The 17,306-nt window shown below is 34.0% G+C and overlaps 1 protein-coding gene across 1 annotated transcript in view; it reads right to left on the bottom strand.

Annotated features, from left to right (window-relative positions):
* The window catches only part of LOC150094290 (moesin/ezrin/radixin homolog 1-like), a 216,448-nt gene extending 203,666 nt beyond the window's left edge, over window positions 1-12,782 (bottom strand). Inside the window, exons 1-2 of the mRNA XM_090412297.1 lie at window positions 12,684-12,782; window positions 1,539-1,580 (exon numbers count right to left, since the gene is read on the bottom strand). Of these exons, the coding sequence (XP_090268423.1) occupies window positions 1,539-1,550 (12 nt within the window). The 5' untranslated portion in view covers window positions 1,551-1,580; window positions 12,684-12,782. The remainder of the gene's footprint in view (window positions 1-1,538; window positions 1,581-12,683) is intronic.
* Between the last annotated feature and the right edge of the window lie 4,524 nt (window positions 12,783-17,306).

Consider the following 17,306-nt stretch of genomic DNA (forward strand, 5'->3'; position numbering starts at 1 on the left):
TTAACCTGCTAATGAGAACATCACATTACTCTCACAATACTGGATATTTTTGATGAAATCTTAAAACAGCTCCCTCCAAAAACAGTACTTACCCTCTTTTCCACTCCAACAATAATTATATCCATGTTTCCTTTTTTAAAGCTCGATCTCTTAGCCTATGCCTCTTTTCCATGATCTGATTACCATTTCTGTTCTCCTGATTCAAGCATCATCTTCGACCAAATAACTGAAATCTTTGTTGAAGTGAGAGCCTTCATTCCCTACTCCACTCCAAACTATACCTTCATCCAAGCCCAGGATTCTCTAAAAAAATGTGCTATCGAAGTCCAAGATAAAAATTCAGCATATATTCAGTGGCTCAAGTCAAAAACTCCACCTTCTCACTTGGCCTTACACTTAAGCCCAAAATGAGTAAAAAAAAAAAAAAATTTCTAAGAGTCAAATGCAAAAAAGATAAATTGAGCTGTCTAAAAGTGTCTGGCATAACGTCATCCTTCTTTATTTCCACCCCTCTGTGTGATCCATCAAATCTTGATGGTACTATGAGGCAGATCTACTGCCGTCCAACTTCTCGCCTTCCAAACTCTTGGACAGATCAGCAACACTCACCACCACTTACTATATTGTAATAAATATGGTGATATACTATTTTCTTACTTATACATGAAACTATGACTTCCACTATGCAGTCAGCTCTCGGTATCCCCTATATATGCCTAGTACAGACTGCACCATGCATTATGGGGTACAGAAGCAACTTGGTGTGAGGTCAAGTGTGTTTACATAAAAGTACAGCTGTAAATATATTTCATGCACATGCTTGCTTGCTCATACTCAAGTAAAATAAGGATGAAAATAGGAATATTACATATTGAATATAATTGATTTTTTTTATGTTGACCCCACACATGAAAGGTCGCAAGGCCTATAACACTAAAGTGTTATGTGTGGACAAGTGATTAAGAAAAGAAATGTAGCCTGTTGATATGTGTCTGAAAGAATGGGAAATTGTACTCGGTGGGAAAAAACCATATGGGAGATTGTTCCAATGAACAAATATAAATGTGGATGAAATAAAGGAAGCTGATGAGAAGAGCTAGTTCAGTGTGTTTGAAGCTGGACAGTGTATGGATGTTACTCACTGGCTGCAATAGTTCTACAGCTAAAAGAATGGTAGCAGCACAATTTAGTGAAAATATTAATGTATTCCATTTTATATACAAAATGTTTTTGTCTTCCCACTGGAAAACATTTCAAAGTTAAAATTTGCAGGGAAGGTAACTTGTTATAACCACAGAATATACATATCTTTGGAAATGTCATGATATCCTGAAATATACACTTAAGGTGAAATCATATGCTCTCTTTATACATAAAGCTAACTGTGTAAATATATCACCTTGTTTGCTTCTAGAAAAATATAAACAAACACAATATAAAACTGAATATAATTACTGCTTCGTGCAAAGAAGAATTTAAAAAAAAAAATTAATATGCATCCTACTCAAAGACTAGATCAAACTAAATGAAGTACTTACTGGTTTAGGCATCTTGTGTTATACTGTACTACCAAAAATAACCTGGAAAAAAAAAAAAAAATAGAATAAACAAAACAGGCTAAGTTTTATTTTAACACTTTATTAAACAACTTACAGAAGATAAAACTTAAACTGATATACTCAAGAAACTGTTTATTGGAGGTTTGAAGGTGGCATGAAAAATTAACACATTCTGTCCCTAAGCACAGTTTTCATATTTACATGGGAACCTTCAGTCTGAAGACTCACTGCAGTCCACACTATTATTCACGATACTTATTATATTGCTTTCAGTAAAATCATTTACTAACATAGCATTCCCAATCACCTTTGGCAACCCATGCTGCTGAACTCCAAGCAAAACATCTACTTGTTAATTAACCACACTCAACTTTCAGGAGTGACCCCTTGTTTTCTCCTGTCTTACCTATGGTTTACCAACTCAATAAGTTGAAATCCAAATTTTGTGCATGTTACAAACATTAACAAAACATGCTCAATTTCTACTACTACTTGTTTATCTTTACTATTAGTGCTATGCTTTTTTATATCCATAATTCTAAACACTATGCGTTAATATCCAATATGGGTTTAGAAATTACATAACCTTATTTCACTTTATATTTTAAACACATTCATGATAGAAGATTTAAAAAATATCACTGTCCAGTGAATGTTTGGTTACTAAAAATAATTTTCTTGGCATTTAAAATCAAACTTAAAATTAAGCTAATTATGTGTTTGCATGCTTTTTTTTTTTTTTTTTTTTTAACATTTGTGTGACAATTTGTAGCAGCATTGTTTCTTTTCAGTCTGTGCATTGCAGAATGCTAATTATAGTGTATCTGCACTGCATGATTATTAAAGCATTTTTCATTCACAGGTAGATTTCTATTTTTAAGTTTGAAAATTTAATTTTTAAAGTTAAAAAGAATAAGCAGAAAATATGCCAAAGAAATCAAGATGAAAATTTTCAAAGGCAGTAGCAAATTTAGAAGCTAAATGCATTAAATGTTCAACAAAAGTACCAAATAGAAATGAAAACACTTGAATGATAAAATATTTAACTAACATGGCATTATTTTGAAGAATGATACTGAAACACAAGGCAACAATAAAAAATCTAAACTACTAATAGCTATTTTGCGAAAAAACCTTCAGAGCAAATTGCTTCAGAACTGACTTCTGATAATATCAATAAGACCAATTATGAAATCAAGTTTGATTCAAGAAGACATAAAAAGGGCAGGTTTGTCCACAATTTTTAAGAGAAAACTGTTGATTCAAAGCAAAACTGAGAAATTATGTTGGAGGCTTAATGGATTGTATACAGCACTCAGAAAGGATTAAAACAGAATTTAATACTTTCTATATTCGTCTTAATCACTGAGACATCCTCAGGGATTACAAAAAAACTGACGTAACATCTACACAAATACCACACAATACTAAGTCCAACCATGTGGGTGACTCTAAAGTCCTGTCTTGGTGGAGGGCCCTCTAAGGGCAGTTGTAGATGGGCAGGAATGTAAGGTAGGATCTCTGATGATAAGTGTTCCCCAAATCAAAAGGAAGCTTAATCCCTGAAAATGTCTCAGTGACTGAGACGAAATATAGGAAGTATTAAATTCTGTTTTATTTAATAAACTTCGGGAAACACTTATTAGAGATCCCACCTTACATTCCAGGCCACCTACAACTGCCCTTAGAGGGCGCTCCACCTAGACAGGACTTTAGAGTCACCCACATGGTTGGGCTTAGTATTGTGTGGTATTTGTGTAGATGTTACATTAGTTTTTTTGTAATCCCTGAAGATATCTCAGTGACTGAGACGAAATATAGGCAGCATTAAATTCTGTTTTAATCCTTTCTGAGTGCTATATACAATCCATTAAGCCTCCAACATGATGTCCTCACAGCACTTAAGCCTCTACACACAAAACTGAGAAAGTTCAGAGATTTAGTCTCATCCATGATGAACTAGTACAAAGATGAAGATTAACTTTATTTCAGTGGCAAATTTGAATTGAAATTATTGTAAACTTCACTATCTTGGTTTAGTTTGAATTTATAATTAGTTTTCAGAATTAACTGGTTGAAATAGAAATCATTTGAGCACTTTCAATATCAATTCTGAGAAGAATGTTGTTGGATCAACTGGCAACGGTACTAGCATCAGGGTCAATTAAGATCATAAATCACCATTTTTATATTATTCATGCCTTAATCATACAATAATTTTAGCCATTTATGTAGGTTCTCTTTCAGAAAAAGAGAACTTTTGATGAAAATGAGAATAGTTTAGATCAGTGTTTCTCAACCTGTGGTCCGCGACGATGGGACAGGTGGTCCGCAGGCAGACTTAAATTAATTAAATACATAAATTAAAATCGAATAAGTAAAAATTATTGAAATCAAATGGAGACTTAAAAAAACAAAGATCAGAATGTTCCAAGGCGGAAGCAATAAAACTATATTGTTGTTCACTTCACCCTTTTTATTATTTGTCATTCTGCCGCTAAATTTGTAGCGGCAGAATGACAATAATAAAAGAGGGGTGAAGTGAACAATAATATAGTTTTGCTTCCACCTTCCCTTGCTGTTTTTTCAGATTTGAAGTGAACATGTTTTATCCACATTTCAACCAATGGCTTGTTGTTTGTTGATTTTTATTATCGAAGGTTTCCCTCCTTCAACCAAGGTTCAGTATATCTTGAGAAGTGCTAAGTGATACTTGGACAAAATGTGTCCCGAGTTAACCCTAGTATTATATATTTTTCTGAAATGTTTTTTAATAATGGAAAAGTGGCTTAGAACTAGGACTTTGAAAAGAAGGACCAATGAAACAGGTGATGCTAACCCTAATTGTGATACAAGTGTTGTAACGGTGAGTAAATCTGATACTTAAAGAAAAAGAAACAAGTTCAAAGTAAAAATACAGTAGGAAATATAATAGTTCATATTTGGAATTCGGGTTTACTTGGTGTGGAGATGAAAGTGAACAGAAACCTCTATGTTTTGAAGAGTTGTCGAACAAGTGCATGAAACCTGCAAAACTCCGATGACATGGCAGGTGACACAGAATCTCAGTTAATCGAAAGAGTTAAGAAGAGCCCTTATTATGTGTTACAAATAGACAAGACTACTGATGTTACCAGTGATGCACAGTTAATATGCTATGTAAGATACGCGCATGATAACATTCATGATGATATTCTCTTTTGTAGAACTTTGCCATCCCAAAACAACTGGAGAAGAAATATTTCACACTCTCAATAATTACATAATACACAAAGGGATCCAGTGGGGAAAATGTATATGCTTCTGTTAAGATGGCGCTCGCGCCCTTCAGGCAAGCATAGTGGGGTTGTTTCTATGGTCAAGGAAATAGCTCCGGATATGAATTGGGTATACTGTTTCATACATAGGCAAGCGTTAGCCTCCAAAGAATTGCCACCAGAATTTTAAACTGTGCTATATAACGCTGTAAAGCCAGTTTATTTTATTAAAGCTCGACCGTTAAATAACATGTTATTTTCAGTACTCTGCGGTGAAATGGGCAGTGAATATATACAACTTCTGCTTCATTCTGAAATTCGCTGGCTTTCCAGGGGCAAAGTACTAACAAGGTTATTTCAATTAAGGCACACAAAGTTTTATTATTTGTAAATGAACGTAATTCTGATTTTGCATCACTCCTCAATTGATGAAGCATGGTTATCAACACTATCCCTCCCATCTTTCAGACATTTTTTCAAAATTAAATGAACTAAATCTCTTCCTTCAGGGAAATTCTTTAACTGTTCTTGATGCCTACGAAAAAATAAAGGCAGTCCAGAAAAAACTGGTTTTATGAATTAATTATGTAAAAGACAGACAATTTGCACAATTTCCAACATTGGAATCCTTTTTAGTGGAAAATGATATTTTTGTTGATTCTGAGTTTCTGGAAAGGGTTTGTGACCACCTCAAAAATCTAAAACAGAATTTTGAAATTATTTTCCGAATAACTTTTATAAGAAATTTCTGTGAGTTCGCGATCCATTTCAGGCTTGCAGTCACAAGAACGACCTTTCGTTATTGAAAAATGAACAGTTGAGCTTTCAAGTGACAGGGGACTTAAAATTCAATTCCGTTTTCTTGGTTTCGCTCGATTTTGGATCTCGCCTTCAGTAAGAAGTGAATTTCCTGAATTATCTGAAGCATTGAAAATCGTCATGCAGTTCTCTACAACCTATTTTGTGAGAAAGGATTTTCATCACTCCTTCAAATAAAAACAAAATACAGAAATCATCTTTGTGTGTGTGCCGATCTTCGACTGAATTTGACCAATACTGAGCAAGATATCCAGCAACTCTGCAAGGGCCGAGAAGCTCAACCATCTCATTAAAAGTAAGTAGTGACATAATTAGATGATATTATTTATTTGTTTAATAAAAATTAAAACTTTGTTCAATGATGATACACTTAATCGTTTACTTCTAATTTAATTAATTATGTTTCCATATGTATTCAAAACATGCTTTTAGATTTATTATGTTATAAATCGAACAGTTTTTCCCGAAATGTTGGTAATTCCTACTTAGGTTTTTAAAAAAATTACGAAAAGTCAAAATGATGTATAGGGAAATAAATTAAAAACACTGTTTATTTTTGAAGTAAAACTTTAATTCCAACTTTCTAAAATGTTATTTTTCTTGCTTTTCTGTTCACAAAATCGATGACATTGTTGAAGTGTCTTTCATCACACAGTTGCTGTTTTATAGACAGTAAGGCAAGATTTCTTAAACATGTATAATATTCCATGCATGTGCGGTCTTTCATACACTGGACAAACTTCGAGAAGACTGGAAATAAGACAGAAAGAACATGTTGGCGATGTAAATCACAACAGAATGATCACCTCCGGTTTAGCACATCACTTTTCAACTTCGAACTAGACTATAGACTGGGATAACAGCTCTATGTCCTACATAGATAATAATTACATGCATTGATTATTCAAAGCAGCAGCAGTAGTGCTACATACAGGCTGCAACCTAAACAGAAATCAAGGGGCCATATTGAACGATACTTTGAAAAATCTAATTAATTCTCTCAGTTCAACAGAACTACAGTACACGAATAATCATATTACGAGTTTGCATGTAACGCGTGTTCATGATACTTAGTAGAAAGTCACAATGTCATGCGAACGTGTTACCTTAGCTACCTAACAGGTACTAACTTTTTTTGTATTCTTAAACCTTTTTTGCATTTATCATTTTTTTGAACTGTGCAAGTCTTGAGAAAGCTAGTCAGTTACTAGCGAAACCGGTAGGCAATATTGTACGAATTAAAAATCTATGGTCAGTTTATAAATAAGTCTTATATTTTATAAGGTAGATTTAATATGTTGTAATTCTGTAAAGTTTCACCAGAAGAGCAATGAATGAGCAAGATGTATTAATTTAATTAGTCTCAGCCTGCTGATTAGGATGGTGATGAGATTTAGCATGGATATAGCTGCCAGCACATCTTCTGAAAAATTTAAAATTGTACACTGCCATCTGGTTGATGAGGAATTAGTAGATCTAAAAAGGCTATTTGGTTATCTATTTATTCTAAAAGATGAATGGGATCCTAGGATGGAGTACATTTATTTTGGAAAGAAACTGCTGTGACTCAGAGGAAGAGCCATTTCAAACTGCAAAAATGTCATTCACATATGTACAGTGTGTCAATCTTCGCGAAATATTTTTAAAAAGGTATATTGTTCAAAATGTCCCATGAACAATTGGCAATGGTTGCAGAAACAGGACCTGCCAATAACTGTTATTTCAAATTTGATTATTTGTTTTTTAAGGCAAAATAAGCAGAGCATGACAAAATCAAATAAGTTTACAATATCTGATGGAAATTCTTGTTTGAGTAATCAATATCTGATAAGGGAATATATTAGTAAACAAAGACACATCTAAGCTGATGTGTCTTTGTTTACTAATCATAATATTAGGAGGGCCCAGATGGTCACAAATTGCTTTTGTAAATTCAAAGTGTTTTTCATATAAGTTAAAAAGGTCTAATAGAATTAGCAAGTAAATTAAATAAGTATTTTGATAACTTATAACTAGACATCCTATACAGTCAACAACTGGTCCTAATGGAACACCAGGTTTAGGAACTTTAGGTAAAGCATATAATTTAGATGGATGAGCATGTTTTAGGCTTTTTCTTTTGTTTTTCATCCTAACTAATATTAATAAGAAAACAAGCATATTCATCTAGTTACCAGTAGGTTCTGAGGAGATAGGCCTATAATAGTCTCAGAGTAACATTTTTCTATCATATTCTTTTAATCTTAAAAAACAACCTTTCCTTTGTCTGCTTTGGTAATAATATTTTTTTTTTTCCCTCAAGGACTTCAGAGTTATAAATTTAGAAAACAAAAAAGATTAGGATGACAGGATTTAGCACTGAAAATAATTTTTGCAGTCTCAAACTGAATTCTGTTAGCTGTATGAGAAGATAAGGATCTAAGGCCTCTATGATGTGAAAAAAAAAATAAATAAATAAAAAATATTAAAAAAATCATAAGAGATACCTTCAGGGTATTTTGGAAAATACCCTAAAGAGGCTGCTGTCATTTGGAAGTGACAAAGGTTTCAATGAATGCTTTGCATTCATTGAAATGAATGCAAAGTGAATGCTTTGCTTTTTAGTGCCTTGGAAGCACTTAAAGTTGCTCAGATGGATGCATATCTACTAGAACTTTTAGATCTATAAACCTTATTAATATGTATTGGCACATGGTAATTTAAATGTTTATAAAAAGTAACAAAAGAAAACTATCTAATACATGCATTATGAGTGCTTACCTATATATATGCAAGAGATGGGCAACAACTAAAAAATAGGATGATTACGTGTGGCAAAGAGAGCCTTAGAGAGAAATATGCTCTACATAACAAAAAAGGGATAGAATTAGAGAATGACCGGAGTGCACTTAAATATAGATGGGATGGCCATATTAGTATATTAGCAGATGAAGGGGGGGGGGGAGAGAAACAAATATTCTCTATTTGTGGATACTAAGAGAAGTAAAAGTCACCACAAACAAGATGATCGACATGTGATGGTGGACGTTAGCTATAGACAATTACAAAGTTAAGGGGAGGCTTATACCTAATAGTCGATTCAAAAATGTTAAAGCAGCAGCAGTAATAAAGTTCAGCTAAATCTCAGCAAAAGATACAGGCTTAAAATACAAAAACATTTTAATCCTGTGAACAGTTTTTGTATGTATCATGAAGTGCAATCATGGCATTTGTGCGCAGAACAAAAGTTGGATTTCTTTTAAATGTGTTAAATAAATAAATTAGGTCTCCAAATATTTATGCAGTGGAAACCAAAATAACAAATTATAAATTTCTAGACAAAGGTTCAAAAAGGAGAACAGTTGCTTTTTAAATAAAAAAAAAACTTCAGCTTTCACCTTGAATGTAATTGTCATTCTGGTGACAAAGTAAGAAGGGGATTGCTTATTTAAAAAAAAAAAAAATCTGACACCATGAAACTTCAGAGAAAAATACCATTTAAAATCTCTGAGGAATGTACGGCCTAGACCTCTTGTGTTTCATATAATGCAGGGCAGTTTTATTATCAGTAGTTATCTTGAAATCAAATTGATTATATACTGATAAATAAAAGATTCCACAGTAGTATGAAGAGTGCAAAGACTTATCCTGGAGCAGATATCTCATCAGACCACAATCCCATAGTTGTGGAAGTACGTCTTAGATTAAAATCAGCTAAAAAAATCACAAAAGAAGAAAAAGAAAATTGATGTAGAAAAACTAAAAGACCCGAACATAAATAAAAGTGCCAAGACGCAGCTTAACCTGCGATTACAACAGATTAACATAGAAGAAAATAAAAGTGTGGAATCTCTTTGGAATAGCTTAAAGAATGCCATCGTAACAACAAGTATTGAAGAAGTAGGTTATGTGAATAATATAAAACAACAGGAATGGATGACAGATTAGATTCTTTCTCTTATTGATACAAGAAGAATGTACAAAAACAAAGACCTTGACAGGTATACAGAAACACATAACATCATCAAGAAAAAAATAAAAGAAGCCAAGGAAAATTGGATGAAAAATTTATGTACTGAAATTGAACTGCTTCAGAAGAAACATGATAATTTCAATCTGTATAAGAAAATCAACGAAATTTCTGGGAAAACCGAGGAAAAAGCAAATAGTGTCTCTAAGAGACGAAAATGGAAAAATAGTTCTAGAAGAAGAGAATAAAGCACAGATTTGGATAAAATATGTAACAGAACTTTTCAATGATACTAGACAGAAGCCTATAAATATAAAAGATAACATTCAAGGACCAGCAATCATGAAATGCAAAATAGAAAATGCTATACGAACAAGTAAAACAGGAAAAGCCAGTGGACTAGATGGTGTGCAAACAGAATTTTTAAAATTAATAAAATCAAATAACATCAAACTTCTTGAAAAACTATTTAATAAAATATATGAAAGTAATGAATTTCCATCAGATTGGCTGAAATCTACATTTATCACTGTCCCAAAGAAACCCAAAGCGAATTCCTGTGGTGGCTTCCGACTTATTAGTCTAATGAGCCAAACATTAAAAATATTTTTGAAAGCAATTCAGAATCGTATTTATAGAAAAAGTAAAGAAACTCTAAGTGAAACATAATTCAGCTTTCGGAATGGTTTTGGTACTAGAGAGGCCCTTTTCTGTACCCAAATGTTGATACAAAAATGCATAGAAAAACAGAAATCTGTCTTTAAGTGTTTCATAGATTTTGAAAAAGCATTCGAAAGTCAGACACACTAACTTAATAGAAGTCCTTCAACAAATAAGGCTAGACGAACAAGACATAAGACTAATAACAAATCTGTATTGGAATCAGTCAGCTACCATTCAATTAGACAATATTACCACCAGTGATATTAACATCAAAAGAGGAGTGAGACAAGGATGTGTGCTCTCACCACTCCTGTTCAACATATATGCAGAGGTAATCTTTAAAAAAAGCATTGGAAGAATGTTCAGAGGGAATCGCAATAAATGGAAAGATTGTTAACAACCTTCGATATGCAGATGACACCGTGCTAATTGCAGATAATATTATGGATCTCCAAAAACTCATTGACAGAGTATACATAGAAAGCCAAAGAATGGGAATAAATATAAACATCAAGAAAAAATACATGATCATCAGCAAACATCCAGCCTCATCGATGAAACTGACACTCAATGGGAAAAATATTGATCAAGTGTCAAGATATAAATATCTTGGTTGCTGGCTTAACGAACGGTGGGATCCAGAAATAGATATAAAGACAAAAATTGAAGTTGCAAGGCAGTCCTTCATGAAAATGAGAACACTATTCTGCAATAAAGACCTAAACATGGAAGTCAGATGCCGAATGCTGAAATGTTATGTGTGGTCTATTCTGCTCTATGGAGTTGAAACATGGACATTGAAGGCGACAACCATCAAGAAAATTGAAGCCTTTGAGATGTGGCTATACAGAAGAATGCTAAAGATATCATGGACAGAAAAAATTACCAATGAAGAAGTCTTAAAATCCATTGGCAGAGCTAAACATCTTGTACAAATAATCAAGAAACGAAAAACATCATATCTTGGCCACATCATGAGAAACAGCAAATACCAACTTCTACAAACTATTTTGATAGGAAGAATTGGTGGCAAAGGAACTAGAGGAAGAAAAAGAATATCATGGTTTGACAACATCAAGATGTGGACAGGAAAGAGCAGTGCACAACTGCTCAGATTAGCACCAGAGTGCAGTTTGTTCGCCAAGATGGTCGCTGACCTTCGATAGAAGATAGCACAATATGAAGAAGTTATCTTGTTAGTTTAGGCTCAACTAATTCCTTCCAAATATCGTTTAACTTTAAATTACTATACACACACTACTACACTATTACGAGGATCATCTTGTAATTTGTGCAAACCAGTATTTACCTTTAATCGATACAAACTGAATTCAGTAAATAAAAAATTGCAGCAAGAATATTAAATGTGTACTATGTTGCTCATGGGATACAGTGTTACGTCCAATTTTAAACAGGGTTATACTTATAATCCTTGATGCCTATAGATTAAAATGAGAAATAATAAGCAATGACAACTAAAAAATGCTGAAATGGCAATCACCAATCAAATTTTAGCATTTTCAATTCCCCCCCCCCCCATTAGGATATTACTGGAAGTAAATTCTCTTACAACACATCTCAGTGTCAAAAATTTAAAGACTCTCAAGCCCTTTACAAAAGGTTATAGATTGAATGATATGAAGTTCAATTTTGACTATATTGAAAACATCTCTTCAACATAACAAACTGGACACAAATACTGACTATCCTAAAGGCGACAAGAAAATCAAGTACACCACACTATTTCTATACCATTTCCTTATTAAACCTGTTTCTAATTCAGTGAATTACGATTAACCAGGATAATAGAAATGCGCCCAATTCTTTTATTTTTGTGCGCAGTATGCAAACCCTTTAGATATTTTACTTAAAATCTGAGAATGTTGCATTCCAAATTATATTGTCTGTATTTACTTAATTCATTACATTCTTCGGTATCATTATCTAAAGCCTGTATAAATAACTTTTTAAAAAAAAAAATAATAAAGGATATGCAACACACACACACACGCTCACACAAAAAAAACCCTAAACACCTGTCATTTTATTATTTTTTTCTCGAAAATGCATTACCTAATCATACAAAATAAAAATTGGAAAACGCTACTTTTATTTTCCAACTCCTGAGCGGGGGGGTACCCTTGTAAAACCGGTGTGCATGTGTATAATGCTTGACTGCTGAAATCATATAACCAACACAATTCACTATCCGACACAAACTACTTCGAAGTCAGACCTAATTTAAAAACCAAACCTCGGTGAAATATACTTTTGTCCGAGTATTTAGGCCATTTTCAATCACTTTTTTTTTTCCGCTCATAAGGAAGTCAATTAATCAGATAATTATTCGATTATCTTACTATAGTTACAAAAATCATTTTGAATAATATATTAATAAGTACTTATCCACTCTTTGAAAACTTCAGTTCAACTCACCAAATAACGACTTCTTATCCAGTCAAAATAATATTCACCAATGCGATTTGGCGGTAGACACCTGCCAGCTAAACTTATCAAAATGGCTGGATATTCAGGGTGGGGCAAAACGCATGCGTATAAAACAATTTCCGGCTCAGCAAATCATGATGACTTAAGATATTAGGCAAGAAAGAACTTCTATAACATTCCAAGATACTTAGCACATTTCTTTTTTTCTTAATTTCAACCACATAATGATATACCATATCATTATGTTAGATCAGCAAGCTGCTTTATGTTCATTTTCTTTTACTGAAAATATCTGAATACTAAGAATTTATTTTGCACTACTGTTTTTTTTTAAACATTAATGAATGAAATATATAGTTATAATAAGTTACTTAACAACAGCTTAAAAAATGAAAAAAAAGCAAATGATGTGTATTTATAAATCCCTTAGAGCATTTTTATTGTTTTCATTGTTTTCAGATGAATGGCAATAAAGTAATTTACATATTATGATTCGCTTGTTTCCTATGGAATCAAATATAAAAAAAAAAAAATCACATCCTTAGTCATCGTGGTTTGGAATATTTTGCCAAGCATATGTTTTTCCATATTCATTACATAGTAACTAAAAATATGTAAGAGAAACAGTACTGTATAGTAGCTGAAAACTAACGTGAACTTCAAAATTACCTGGATTTGCAATACTCTGAAGGGGGGGGGGTACCTCTAACATTGTCTATGTTTGAGAGAGAGCTATAAACCTGAAGCGACCAAAACGTATAGCCATCAGAATTTAAAGCAAAATTACGAAACTGAATAGAAATTTGTATACCTCATTGCAATTTGCACAAAAAAAAAAAAAAAAAGCGAGAGCACAGCTGTATTCTATGTCAATATATATATATATATATATATATATATATATATTACTGCTCTGAGTGCAGAAAATGTTACTTGATGAAAAAAGTGTGTGTACGTATATATATATATATATATATATATATATATATATATATATATAAGTATTAAGATAGTAAGTGTCATAGGATTGACAGGGATTTCCTCCACGGGACATACAAAACTGAATGTAGAGCTGTTCCAGATACCACTATCCTTTCCACCATAGTTGTTTATACCTTAATTCGAACTATTCTGACGCCTCTGCACAAAAATAGCAGTAATGGTTCATATGAAGTATGTTTAAAATGCATTCAGAATTCATCTGATTGCACAATAGGTAAAAAATTATAGGATCATGTGTGTGTGTGTGTGTATGTGTGTGTGTGTGTGTGTGTGTATGTGTGTGTGTGTGTGCCCTCCCAATAGTAACCCTACCAGGAGGTAATTTATTCCTACATGCTCCATTTCATTACAATGCTTATATTACATGTAGTTTATAAGTACTGATTAACATTTTTATTAATATTTTTGTATCAATTATTTACATTTAGATTTTTATATATACATATATTAACACTATACAGTATAATTCACATAATAACAGTATTTATGTTAGATCACAGGTACTGGAAATTTATTTTATTAGCAAATTTAGTTAATTATATGTAATAGTTTTCGATAAGTCTCTGTCTTGACACTGGCCACTTGTCTCCGGAAGTGATGACGTGTTGTATTAGGGGCATCCGGATGGAGTCCAATGGCTGACAGTCGTAAAGTATGTGGTCAACAGTCTGTTGAAGGTATGGACTGCAAATGCACGATGGTGATTCCAGGATATGGAATCTGTGTGAAGGTAGTGTCTTAGTGTTCCGTGTCCAGTTAGTAGCGTGGTTAAACCTGGAGAAATGGCATGTCTTTTCAGCCGGAATCTGTTTCTGATGCTAGGAAAGAATTCTTTTGTTGTTGATCCGTTTTTTGATGTTTTCCATTCTTCTTCCCACATGTCTAGGGTTTTCTCTCCTGCAAGTGTTTTTATTGCAGATTTCGAGAATTTCTGATAACTTGTTTCTAGCTGCTTCTTTAGCCAACTGATCTGCTCTCTCTCGTTTCCTGCTATTCCAGCATGCGTTTTCACCTAGCAGAAATTGATTTCCCATCCCTCTAGAGTGAGATTTCGAACCAGATTTCTTGTCTGGTCTATCAATGCAATATGGTTGTTCTGGTTTTTTATGCCGTCTATAGTGCTTCTACTATCGCTGTAGATTGTTGCTGTCTTTTGCTGAGAGGGGTTGAGTTCTAATTCCTGAAGATATGTGAGTGACTGAACTATAGCAAGTTGTTCTGCTTGGTTGTTGGAACAGAGAGGATGCAGTATAGAACAGCGTTCTTGTATTATGGACCGTCTGGTGTATGCAGTGAACGGACAACCGACGTTCTTTTCGGTTTTGCTTCCATCAGTGTATATTTGGAATTCGTCACTTTCTGAGCTTTCCTTATCCTTAATATTTGTTTTCTTTGCTGGGTGAGGCCACTTACTGTAATGAAGCGGACGTTCGTAGCAATTTGGATCGATTTGGTAACTTTCGATATATATTCCGGAAGTGACTTCATACATAAGAGATAATTGTTGTTTATTATTTTAACGGTATAATAGAACACAGAAACTAAGTAAATAATTAATTTATTGACTTGATGCTGATATTTCGCTGGTATTATAACCAGCATCTTCAGAGCACAAAAACATTGTTTGTCACAATACGCGAGACTAAAACAACATGGTGTACTTAACCAAAATTGTAGCAGCAACACAAAGACTAGAGTCCTGATTTTGGCGCCCTTTATCTGAAAAAAAAAAAAAAAACGCTATCATATATTACTAGAGTCCTAGAAAAGTGCTAGTTTTTTCTTAATATGACTGTCTCCCAGATCTTCGGCAAGTTAATACAGCCATATTTGTTGAGATTTGGAGTGTGTTTTAGGGCTTCTGTCGCCTCTAAGAATAATCTCTCTGATTTATATGGGTTTCTGTGTAGTACTTTTGTGTTTTTCCAGTTGATCCTGTGTGCAGGGGTATCCAGAGCATGGTCTGTTAGGCCCGACTTCCCATAATGATATTTCCGGACGTATCGTTTATGTTCGCTGATGCGGATATTCACAGTTCTTCCTGTTTGACCGTAGTAGGCTTGATTGCATGAGCAGGGTACTTGGTAGACTCCTGGATGTGATAAAGGAGGAATGTTGTCCTTGGGTGAGCGGATGAGGGTGGCTAATTTGCTACATGGTCTGAATGTAGTGCGTAGTTTATGTTTATTGAGAATTCTTGAGATCTTTTCGGATGTGCCTTTAATGTAAGGGATGGTGACTGTTTTGTTGTGGTTCTCTGTGGTGGATGGTGGGAGGGGTTTCTTAGGAGTGTTTAGTATTTTGTTTATTTTTTGTGGATTGTAGCCGTTGGCCAAGAAGGTGTGGCGTAAGTGAGTCAGTTCAGCAGTAAGAGCCTTGTCATTTGAACAGATTGCTCTCGCTCTATGGGTTAGCGTTTTTAATATGCCATATTGTTGAGAAGGATGATGGTGTGATTGTTTGTGTAAGTATCTGCCTGTATGTGTGGGTTTTCTGAAAACTGAAAATGATAAGGAACCATCTGGGAGACGTGTGATGAGTGTATCCAGGAAGGGCAGACAGTTGTTGGCTTCCAGTTCCATAGTAAAGTGGATTTTTGGATGTTGGCTATTTAAATGTGCTAAGAATGTTTTCAATGTCTCAGGGCCATGTGGCCAAATAGCAAGCACATTCAACATAGCGTAGCCAAAGTGTTGGTTTGAGAGTGGCTGTATTGATTGCTTGTTTTTCCAGGTGTTCTATGTAAAAGTTGGCTAGGGGGAGAGAAAGGGGAAAATATACAAACAAATTGATGGGACAGCCCATGGCTGTCCCATCAATTTGTTTGTATATTTTCCCTTTCCATGTGAAATATCCTGCATGTATTGTGAATTTGAATAGTTCGAATATATCAGGGGGAAAGTGTGACTTCAGTAGATTGAGGGTTTCTATTAGTGGTACGTTTGTGAATAGTGAAGTAATGTCAAAGCTTACTATTAAGTCTGAGCTTTTTAGGGTGAGGTGTTGTAAGATGCTTTTTAGGTGTGCTGAATTTTTGATAAAGGAGGGAGAATTGTTAGTGAGAGTGGCTAGTAGCTTCGCTAAATGTCTAGCCAGTTTGTATGTGGGATTATTTATACTGTCCACAATTGGGCGTAGGGGTGTGCCTGGTTTGTGAATTTTTGGTGATCCATAGATCCTCGGTATTTTAACATGGAAGGGTTTGAGTTTGTTAACTGTGTCTTTGGGCCAGGAAGTGACTTTTTTTTAGCTGGGAGACAGTCATATTAAGAAAAAACTAGCACTTTTCTAGGACTCTAGTAATATATGATAGCGTTTTTTTTTTTTTTTTTTTCACAACAAAACATCAATAAGAGATAATTCTTGTATTTTCAGGCAGATCGGTGTTAGAGCTGCAACAACGCAGGCTGCCTCGAAAGATATTGTCCTGTATCCTTTGATTATGCATATGGCTATAAGGCGTTGAACTCTGTTTAGTTTGTCGGTTTATCTTTGATTTTAGTGTATGTTTCCAGGCAGGTGCAGCATAAGAAATCATTGGTAGTATAGCACCGGTATATATCGTTTTCAGCGCTCGTTGGCCTAATCCCTACTTAATCCTTGCCGACT

Source organism: Typopeltis vanoorti, chromosome 22 (genome assembly GCF_054136105.1).
Source record: "Typopeltis vanoorti isolate ZY-2024b chromosome 22, IOZ_Tvanoo_1.0, whole genome shotgun sequence".
Taxonomy (NCBI): Eukaryota; Metazoa; Arthropoda; class Arachnida; order Uropygi; family Thelyphonidae; genus Typopeltis; species Typopeltis vanoorti.